General features: G+C 39.0%; 1 protein-coding gene across 3 annotated transcripts in view; it reads right to left on the bottom strand.

Annotated features, from left to right (window-relative positions):
• Positions 1-2,714: 2,714 nt before the first annotated feature.
• Positions 2,715-11,719, bottom strand: part of RHOT1 (ras homolog family member T1) — a 21,733-nt gene continuing 12,728 nt past the window's right edge. Inside the window, exons 17-20 of one of the 3 annotated variants that reach the window (XM_010018249.1) lie at positions 11,604-11,719; positions 10,035-10,157; positions 4,320-4,463; positions 2,715-2,832 (exon numbers count right to left, since the gene is read on the bottom strand). The exon at positions 11,604-11,719 is cut by the window's right edge and continues 114 nt beyond it. In XM_010018249.1, the coding sequence (XP_010016551.1) occupies positions 2,715-2,832; positions 4,320-4,463; positions 10,035-10,157; positions 11,604-11,719 (501 nt within the window). The remainder of the gene's footprint in view (positions 2,833-4,319; positions 4,464-10,034; positions 10,158-11,603) is intronic. The other 2 variants (XM_010018250.1, XM_010018251.1) reach the window with 2 other exon arrangements.

Raw genomic sequence — 11,719 nt, forward strand, 5'->3', positions numbered from 1 at the left:
GCAGCGCGCTCCCTGGCGGCCGCTCTCGCCTCGTGAGGTGCTGCCCTCGTTTTTCCACAGAGACGCCTCTTCCAGTTGGGTGGTGGCGCCATTAGCGTGAAAACATTCACCGGACAACGACAAACGTCCGTAAAGGGCAGCGATCCCTCAACCCCGACTGCAGCCCTGCGCAGGAAACAGTCCCACTGAGCCCGGAAAGCACCCTACGTTCGGCTGCTGTGAAAGGTCCGCACCAGCAGCCCCAGCACAGGGAGTCACGGTGCTGAGGTGGCCAGAGGGGGGTAGCGGGTATTTAGGAGTGTTTTGGAGCCAACAGCCACCAACTGGTTTGAAACAGTCCCTTTAGAACTCGGACCTGACAGGCCAGACCGTACTGCAGGACCATGAGGCTCTCAAAAGACACTTTAGCATCAGTACAATGTCAGGCTGAGAGAAACCTGTGAGAAGTGAAGTCCTGAAGTATCCTCTTGGGGTGCACCGAGGGTGGGAGTGGTGGGTAGGATTATCCATTAGGAACACAAACAAACAAAGTCTCAAGGCATATAAATACTCCTGCTTGCTTTGATGGTAAAAGATCAACAGGCCCAGACAAGCCAAGATCCCTCCAGATTCAGTTACACACTATCACAGTGGTCTTTCTTCTTATTTCCTATCACAACAAGGCAGGTATGTTGTAGCTAAAGAAAAAGACCACCACAAAAGAGGGGATCCATCAGCACCATCCATGGTGCACGTCTCAGCTTTCACGTGCCATTGCTGCATGGCCCCACAAGCACATGGGAAGTACTGTAAAAATCCAGGAACAGCGAAACCTTCAGTTGCTCAGCTCACCACCCCAAAAGCTCCACATCGCATGAATGCATTTGTTTTCTGCATCATGGATGTCAGAAGATCTCACAGGAAAAGAGTAGGAAATACCGTTCAGCTACCTGACAAACCTCCCACAAGCACTATCCATGCTCACACTGGCACTTGGGAGATCTCGCTGTACATATCCAGTTCCAGGCTTCCCAGTACAAACCAGACAGGGACATACTGGAGGAATACCACTAGCAGGACTGAGACAGGTATGGAAAGGCTGAGAGAGCAGCTCCTGTTTAGTTGTAAGGAAAGGTTAATGTGGAGGAATCTAATTTCTGCAGTCCTCCTACCACAGGGGTAGGAGGATACAGAGGAGGTCACTTTCCCAGAGAACATGGTATACACAACTCCCCAGAGAAGTATTAGACCTCTCTTCTTCAGAAACTTTTAGACAACTAATAATTTTCTAGATAGAGTTAATAGTTTACTGATAGGGAGCTTTCTAATCTTCTGTTGAAAGAACTTCCTCACCTCACTTTCCTGGAAGGTCAATGTAACACACAGGCATCAGCTTTCCCAAACAACCCAGAACCATCTGCTTTCTTCTGCTCTATTTTGCCCTTGACAGTAAACAGTAAGTTCATGGTTGAGTATGCAATTGTTTTCCTGCTTTAAACATCACAGAAGTCACTTCTGTCTTCCAATATAAATCAGAAATAAACCTCTAATGGAGGCAGCACAGTCATAAAAAAAAAAAATCAAAGAAACTACATAGCTAAGACATCCAAGCTCCAACTACTTAAGGTTCTGACAGTATTCTCTCAGATAAAGAACAAGGTTTCATAAGGACCAGCCTTCAGGACAGGGGAAGAGGAAAAAAATAAACATGAACACAGTACACAGTTATTTTATTGAAATACTTGAAAAGGCCAGCAATGGAAAAATAGGTTTGTCATGAGGAATTAATGTTTGATTTACTTGATATTAAAAAAGCTGTGTCTATAGGTAATTCTAGCCAGTTACAGAATGCACCGTGATCCATGCAACTAATATACTACAGTAGAATAGGCACTGTGTACTATTTTAGTTTTATCTTATACACAGCTTCCAACAGGTATGACTGACAGATGTGAGAAATTAAACAGCAACACTTTTTGAATTATAAACATTTATAATATACAAATTTGCTCATCTGATCTGTAGGAGTTATAAAACACATTGTGGAAAATGGAAACACAAATTATACACAGTGTATGAACTTGATCTGGAAGGTCTGGAAGTTTGTGTTTTTCCTTTTAAAACAAAAATTAGACTGCTAAATGTGTCACTGGTCACGTAACATACAAAGTCATCGGCCAGGATGGCAACAGGGACTCTCCTGAAATACAGAGTCAGCGGGGAAATTTGTTCATCAGTTAAAAAGAACAGATAAGAATGAAAATCACAAACTCTGCCTGGTATAGCTTGTTGTCCAAAAAGATACAGTCACTTCAGATGAATGTGAAATAAATAAGTAATCTTTGAGGAAGTATGATCCTTGAGTTGAGCCTACTCAATTTCAACTATACAATTAGTATGTCACCATGGTGAAACATCCAAGAACAGTATTCTGAATAGCCTTTTGGGAAGCAATGTCTTACTGCTTTAATATGTACAGGTTATTTACAACAAATTCCCTTTTGGCCTCACAAGTTAAGCCATTTGAGCTGGCTGTTAAGATGCAATTCTTTTTTTCCACACATTATGCAATACTGTAGTTAGAGCTATAATTTAAAATAATCTTATGCATGAATTACAAATATTAATAAAGTAACTCTGCATATATAAATATTTCTAGCAGAATTTAAAGCATTCAGAATGTACATAAAAGTGGGGGGTTTTATTTGGTAGGGCCAGATGTGCTTCTTCTCAGATCATCGTTGCTTTAATAATGCTTTGTACATAGCAAACCCCAAAACTGCAAAGACAGTAGCACCAAAACTTGCTCGGAGCCAAAATGTAGAGCTCTTGAGGTCCGCTTGCGTCACATGCCTGCAATTTAACACACATACAAAACCAGGTTAATTCCATGACAAGAATTCATCAGACAACTTGTGCTAAACTACTGCGCTTTTGGAAATTCATCACTACTCTTGTCACAGCAAGAAGTTTACAACCCAGCCTTACGAGGTCTTACACAGTCATTTTACTTTTCTTAAAGGCTTAGGATTTGATCTGCAGCCCTGATCATATCAGTAGATCTTACTAAAGTCAGAGAGCTCACACAGCTGAAGAGAAATGCAGGAGCAGATCACTAGTCATGAATGTGGGGAGGACAGTGTATCTTCTTTGAGAATACCAGCAAGCATTTGGAAAAGGAAAACAAAAATAGCCAGCAAGTAATTAATAACCCACAGTGAGAACTCTGTCCAGCAAAATAGCTTTTTAATGTTGAGTTTGCGTATTTCTGATTTTCCATTAAGAATTTCCCAGTCCTGGTCAATATCTACTTATAATTCTCCCCCCAGAAAAGTTTACTGACAAGTAGCAAGTAATATTTTTCCAAAAGCTAGAATCAAAAGGACCATTTGTAAATCCCTTTCTTTCCAGAACAGTCACAAGAACAGCAATAGAAACAGTCATCCAATTACAAGCTGAAAGCTAAGAGAAAGTGCTAGTGAATCAAGCAGTGACAATGGCAACAACAGAAAAAGACGAGATGTAACAACAGTATGAAGTGACTGTATGACATAAAAAGCCACACCTTGCATGACAGTAGAGACAGCCAATGACCCAACTCTCCCAAATACTGCAAGAAGTCTGTGAGCATGCTCAGTTAAACACATCTAGCCATCCTCACAAGTAGTCTTAAGTATGACAGCTTACCATAAAGCAGGAGCTACTACCATTTAAAATAAGGTACCATTAATGCCGTAATTCAAAGCATAAGAAGTTCCTAAACAATAGTAAAGGTTTTTTCATTGTTTTTGTTTAAGACAGAACTTTGAACAGAACTTCACTAGCCTGAGTATTTTAGCCTATATTAATCATCATGGGTTATTCGGTGAAAGCTGCAGGAGTATTAAGTACAAGGAGCATACAGAGATCCTAAGCATACACAGTGCACGAGAGAGTTCATATAGGGTGAACTGCAGAGTTACAGCATACAAGCTGTTTAATAAAGCAGGAATTGTTACTTGCTATCAAAATACACAAAACCAGTTTAGGATATTGTTTAGTAGACATTTGCAGGAGCAACATAAGCCATATAGATCATCAGTGTACTGCCATACCACATGCTGAAGAACAGCCTCTTTGGTGTACAAACAGCGAAACACAGCTGGTCTCTAAGAAATCCTCATCTTATTTAAGAATATCTTGCTAGGTTATGGAACAGATCAAATTCATTATATCCTGCAAGCATTAGTTCTTCTACAGCTAGTTTTGACAAACTCTCTGCAAACTAGGTGTCAAGTGGTTTGCTGAGAGGAAGAAAGGGAAAGGCAATGGCAAGGTCACCTTAGTTTGGCTGTTGTTACCTGTCTTCAAGTAAACGTGGACCAAGAGATGACTCCATGAAGATGGAATCTTCTACAGAGTTGACGGCGTGCACCTGCTGCATAATACTGCTCTCCTCGTCTGCTAACAGCATGGCCCCCAACTCATCTATGTAGGCTCTTAACCTTTTTACACACATGCACAGTTTGCAGTTCACAGCATGGCTCAACAACAGCAGTCTCTCAAATACGCTCAAATAACAAAGCCCAGAGAATTTGCCATTTTTAGCCATCTAGCCCCTGATTTTCGTGCAGTTGTTAAAAACTTAGAAATAAATGGGGTTTGTACTTCTGATGAGCTGAGCAAAATAAACGATTTCATGTAGCTAAATGCCATTGCTTTAAGGACAGGAAACTGATTAAGGAACTGAATCTCCTCCCACTCCATCCCCAAAGCCTTAGCTTCCATGTGCCCACAGATCCTGCAATACTCCAGCACCATACGCACGAGCTAGAGGACCTGTGCTAAACACACTGGAATGACTCCAACACATCAGCCCTAAAGCTGACAAGATCCCATTACTGCCAATAATTCAATTAAAGGCTGTATTTTATCACTACACATGGTGGGGTTTTTTTAGTAAGATACTATAACCCCTTGTCTGCAGATCCGTAAAGGATAAAACTTATCTATGCAAAATAAATCACTTGTATGTAACATGTTTTTAACAAGCTCTCTCGGGTGAGTATTTGTATAACTAACAACTCAAAGGTTTAATTTGGTTAATTCAAACACCCAAATATTTGTATAATTTAAAACACATCCCTTTAAATGTGCAAATCACTGTTAAAGTTGCAAATGAATGTTTTTGCATTGCCTCATAAAACATTAGCTCTCACATCTAGATTTTCTGATTCCTGTCTATGATTTGCCTTGGTTTAAGTTTCGCACATGTCTGTATTTAACGTATGCAAGAAACTTGCTGAGCATGCTTCACCCTTTTAAAAACAATTAAGATATTCTCAGTCATGATAAAAACCCTCTTTTCATGTCTAAAGGGAGAGTAAATTGACTCTGATCCCTTTTCTAAGCCTAAAAGAATCTTTCATTTAAATAAAGGAAATAAATCAAGGCAGGGATTTGTCTTATAACCTCAAGGAAATCTACTGACTTCAGTAAGAAATCATTAGGGCCCTCTGAACACCTCAGCCCAAAAATCCAAAATGTACAAATGGTTACTGAAATCCAGACCATTATGAATGTCAAATTTCTTTACACCTTTGAAAAAAGTTCCAATTTTTCTTCCTGAAATGTTCCTTACGGTGTCATAAACTCAGTTTCTGCAATTCTGATCCCTAATATTGTTTAGGTGCCATTAAAGAAAAAAAAAAATAGCATCTGTCTGAAATAATAAGAGATCAAAGTTTGTTTCCAGCACATGAAGGTGGCTGTAATGCAGAAAACATTTCTCAATACAGACTGAAAAACTGGACCTCTTCAATAAATAATGTCCTAATTTTATTTCACTGTAGAAGTGCTATAAAACTAATTTTCACCAGTGGTAGGAATTATTACAGCCTTGCTAATATGAGAGTAACCCTGAGTTAGAAAATTTCTCCTCTCCAAGGGTAAAACACACATATGGATGTGCACATATATACACATATAGTAGCAGTTAGGACTCCAGAAATGAAGCTGGTTTTGAAGCTTTTGCTTATTAGTAATAATAACTTCCCAAATAGATTCGGGTGTGTATTTAATCATACAATTAGTTCCACATATATAATAAGCAAGACTAAAAATTTTGCCTTTAGTATAAAATTCAGATTTTAATGCATGTTTTGGAAAAAAAAATAAAAGACAGATTTTTGTTCAACCTACCCTGAACAGTGTGTCAAGTCACTGCTCACTTGTTGGGTAAGATCTCTGAAATCTGTATGGTCTTTTTTTAAAGAGGCTTTACCAACTCACAAGAAGTTTACAACATGCACTTCCCAAGAGGTTAACTGAGCATGCCTGTCACGGTTACACACAGAAAACTGCTGGGTTATGGGCCAATACTGACTCTTTTACCTATGTCAGCAGCAGAAGAATCCCACATCTGGGAAGGTTTAACCTGAACTACAAAAGTTCAAAACCATTCCTGTATTAACTAAAACAGCATCTTAAAAAGCACAGTGGTGAGGCCAACAGGCTTGTCACACGGCTACTCACACCAACACTAGAAGCATGTTACTGCAGCCAGCAAGCAGCAGCAGCCTGCTCCACAGACAATAGGTTCTAACAAAATACAAGCAACTGAATTCCAAACCATCGTGTTAACATGCACAAGCTGCTGCAGCTTCCCTTCAGGCATGGGTTTTCCTCGGATGCAAACCAACCCCAGCAGTTAGTTTTCCCCCATGCATTAGTCATCTAAAACGTGAAAAGCTCCAAATGCATCTTAATATCTACAAAGGCTAAAAAGAATGTAAAATGCCAATCCAACATATTCTATTTGGAAAGAAATCTGGGGATGCAGCTTTGCAAGTTTCTACTTGGTATGGAGCATTAAACAGTTTAGAGAAGGAGGAAAAAGGTAAGTAAAATAGTTACACTGTTCTAATTTGGGGGATACCCAAGGACAGGGATAGATTTCTGCCATTAGATTTAATGGCAAGATACTGTATTTTTGAAAAATAATTGCATACATTGCACATAGTGAAAAATAAATCCTGGGTTATCTCTTCAAACTTTCCCACTATTACAGGAAAACGCAACTACTGTTTTCACTTCATAGAAGGAAAGTCTTCATAGAAAAATAATCATCTTACAAATAATTTTTGAACCATCCATTTTTTATATGCAAGTAGAACTTCACTTGTATTCCACAACATTTAATAACCTTAGATGGAAGAAAAACATGCTCTGAGAAGTCTCCCTCAGCCAACAACACAATTCTCATGCATTAGAACCATTTTACTTTGAAATTAACTTAGCTGACAGAAAAATGCCACTACTGTACAAGCAAAGGGAATAAATGAACGATTTAAAACCAAGAAAGCAGAAAAACACACTTAAAATTGATGGTCTGGAGTTAAAAAAAATTAAAAAGCAGCCAAAAAAATCCAAGCTCATCATTAAAGAAAGGGTGAGAATGACATTAGCAGAAACCTTGCTTTTAAAAAGAGGTAAAACAATGTAGTAAAAAGAGATTAAGTGCCAGCCAGACAAATACAAACGAACACCTAAAGGAAAGAACAAATTAAAATATAAAATACTACAGGATAGTAACAAGTCTCACACATGCATGTCTAGTGCTTTGAATGCAGTGCCTTTTCCTCAAGGAATGAATAAAGTGTGATCCTGGGTAGTTCAAACCAACAATCCCCTTCCTGCACAATAAACACCTCCAAACTGAGCTTCCCCATGTGTTGTATTTGCCTCTATGAGACCTACAAACCCTCAGGAGTCTCCAGTGTTTGTCCATAGAAGAGAAACTGAAAGTGGGCCTGAATAAGGTTTTTGGTTGCATAGAGGCAATGTTCTTCCTTTATTTACTAAGGTGGGAATAGTCAAATGTGATGCTTTGCCTTAGTAACAGTATTTAAGCATTATTTAGCAACAAATAACATAGGAAAGGGTCCAATGTGAAAAATTTCAGTTTACCTACTTCCACTGCCTAAAGCTTCAGCACAGGAAGGGATCAGAAAAATAAAGTACTCTTGAGAAACCTCCTTCACCCATCAGTTATTTAACTTTTGCCCAACTATCTGACCTAATGGTAAGCACGTGTAAAGGCCAAATAAGAAAAATTCTATAAACTAACTACATCAGAAAATCCTTCTTGATTCAGAAGCTCTCTCTAATCTAATCACAAGTCATTAGAGTAAAAACACATCTAAGGAGCTAACATTTTTAACAGGAAAACCATCTCCACCCTCCTAAGTCTACAATTAGAAGCTATTCCCTCTTGTTCACAGCTATCTCAACTCTACTATATGCAGTTTTGCAGTAGTTCATGCACTGAATTTCAGTAAGGAAATGCCTCTGAGGAGCTAACTAGGAAGAGAATTGGTGAGATGAAGTGAGCATGCTGGAAACCTGCAACAAACCCCTAGTGACTGAGTGACTACAGACAAAGGCATTCTAGCAAATAATTCTTCCTTTTTGCAGGCTCAGTGGAAAAGTCTATGAGGAGTTCTCTTTACCTTGAATTACGGACAGCTTTTAGGCAGTAGTAGATTCCTATGTTTATTCCACACTACCTAGTGATAGGGTGTGGAATGCCAGCATCCCCAGACTTCTCATTAAAAGATTTTAATACCTTGAGTCCTTGCTAGTGTTTCAGAGGAACAAAGTGCAATGTCAATAAAGCCACAGGCCCATAGAAGTGAGAAACAAGCCATGACAGCTAATGTAGCAACCCATAACCACTCAAAAATGGAGATGTGTTAGAGGTGATTTCAGCCTCAGCAGCAAAGAGTCAGGATTTTCTAGTAGTGACTGCTGAATGAAGTTCTAGAGTGACAATATGCAAAGACATTGCTGTTGCAAGGGTTTTCTTCCTAAAGGATGACTGCTGTAGAAGAGATGCAGCATGATCAGTCTCACTCATTCACAGTCTTTTCCTAAGCTAATGAGTTTTATAACCTCCTTTGAATTCTCACTCTGCGGTTAACACTTTTAGCTTGGATTAAAGTGGTATTTCACAAGGATACTCAGTACTGTAGGTGGCTATATCAGTAGGCCTCCTATGTGTGTGTAACTTGTATTTAAAGGAGACAACCATGCTTGTTTGGAGCAGCTACATCTGAAGCCAGTAAAAACTAGGAACACACATGGACCAGCAGCATGTCAGGATGTTCTAACCATGGGCATCAAATGAACACATTTATCATAGTTGCCTCCAAGAATCACATTTATCATATAAGCCTCCAAGAAGGCTATGAATGATGGAACCACTGTGCTACCAAAATTGTTTGGTTTGAACTCCCATTCACTGGGGTGTGATGAAAGTGCTGAGGTGTTAGTAAATCAATGTGTGTCAAGAACTGCCTGCAGTACACACAGGGCAAGGTATAGCACTGTTTTCAATGCTGAAAACCAGTTTGCGTTTTGCAAAGCATCTGCAAATGCAAATGTTGAACCATTTACCACTTCTGACATGTTGCGTTCTATTCAGGGAGGAAATGGATGTTAAAAGATCTAGATTTTTTAAGTTTTACACAAAATACCCACTCTTTGTGTAAACCAAGCATAACACACAGACAGAAATTCTATGAATTCCCTAATATCAAACTAGCAATTATAAACATGTAGTATGTTATATGATGCTGCTGTAGGACAAGCTGTGCCTTTATGAAAATACCTGTGTAAGTGATAGCTAAGAGACACTACCTCTAGTCAATACTGAACACACCTATAATGTCTCAAGTGAGACACATTACACACTTACAGACACTACTTCGTATCCATTACCAGTTGCCTAAAAACACAGTCCTAATTCCTCCACAGTATTTTTGCAATCACTAAGTGCCTGAATCAACTACCAAACTGGTAATATTTCAAAGAAATCGCTGGGCTAAGCTTGAAAGACCAAAAGTACCTTCAAGTTAAACAAAGTTTGACAATTCTGTGACAATTATTAACATAAGTATCTGCCTATGGAGTGGATATGGAGTGAGAAATCTGCAGTATATAAGGTTACCAATTGCTCTTTCAAAAACCCTTTATTTTATAAGCACACCTGGTACCTAGTAAATAAAGTTAAGGACCTGTTAAGAACTGCAGTGAAGAGTTTGTTCTTTACAGATTGCAGCAAGTCTGAGTTGAGGAAGTTCTGACAGATGCAAAATGTACACCTGTTGCAGGCGCACATACAGCGTAACCGGGCATGGCTGCGAAAACACACAGAAGGACAGGAGTTGAAATCTTGCTCATAAAATCAGGTGCACATTAGGACTGTGCCACAACCAAGAGAGATTTAGGAATAAAAAGGTACATTTGAATGAGTAAGGAGAGGAGGGGAAAAAAAAAAATACACTGGGAAGCAAGGGTACAACTACAGCTGTGCAGAGTTTTAAGGTTAGATGTTCTATGTCTTGGACATTTTGGCATTACCACCATACACAGGTCTTAATAGCAAAGCACAAACATGAATGAAAATGTTGGCTGAATTTATTTGAGTTTGTAAGGTATGCCTCTAAGTTTGTATGTCTGCACAGCAATAGGTAACACCCCTTTTTCAAAGGAAAGTAAGCCACATTTTCTACCACTCTGAATGCACACTTTACGAAGTGACAGTTACCTCTACTTTTCCCACCCTAACACATACACATGCTTGAAAACTAAGGGAGAAGCAGGAATATTGATATGACAGACATTTGGTCAGTGCTACACTTTAGTGGTTTCCCAGTATTCCAGCGCTACAAAATAAATATGAGAGAACAAAAGCAAAACAAAAGCTTTACAAATCTAATGCAATAAATTATGTTTCAAGTATTTAGAAAAGAAATCCTATTATTTTGGGTGAAAGTGACATTATTTCTGTGTAATTTAAAGCAAATGTCAGCTGTCATACTAGACTCCATCTGCTGTAATTTATACATAATCCATCACCATATTAAAAGCTCCACCCACCAAAAAAGAGATGCAAAGTGAGCTTAGCAACAATGAGATGTGAAGAAGAAAGTGATCTTAAGTATCTTCTTGTATCTGAAGCCCAAAAGGTGTTTATACAGAAATTCTATTAAAAATATAAGATCTATTAGATTAATGAATTGAAGCACAAAGTAATCATAGAACCATAAAATGGTCCGAGTTGGAAAAAACCTCAAAGCTCATCCAGTTCCAACTCCCTGCAATGGGCAGGGACACCTTCCACTAGAGCGGGTTGCTCCAAGCCCCTGTGTCCAACCTGGCCTTGAACACTGCCAGGAGTTGGCCTAGCAACAAGCTCAAGTTGAGCTATACAAGGACTATAGCACAACTTATTCACAAGTATCTCAAAAATACCAAGATATGAATACTGAGATACTGAGTTATGCATCCGTAATAAGGACTGAACAGAACTCCATATATTCATTGGAATTTGCAACATGAGCTGGATGAAGTAGTGTATTCTTTAAAAAATACCTTAGCAACAATAGCTGATGCTGATTTATATGTTGGATATACACCAACTTGCTCCATTTGAAGTAATTTGAAGATTCTACTCAGGTCACTTCTGTCTCTCTGTTGCTAAACCTCAGTGAGGCAGTTCCATCCTCATGGCTAACAATGACATGCAGTGGTACTGTGCGTGACCCATGCAATATGAAGAACATAACAGTGCAAGTACTTACGGATACATTGCCATAGTTGTCAGTTTAACAAAGATATCCTTACTCGGCACATCAACAGTGTTACAAGTAAAGGCTTGAGGTGGAGGCATTTTGTGTTTTTTGCAGAATTCAGCAGG

This window comes from Nestor notabilis, unplaced genomic scaffold (assembly GCF_000696875.1).
Source record: "Nestor notabilis isolate BGI_N333 unplaced genomic scaffold, ASM69687v1 scaffold18077, whole genome shotgun sequence".
NCBI lineage: Eukaryota > Metazoa > Chordata > Aves > Psittaciformes > Psittacidae > Nestor > Nestor notabilis.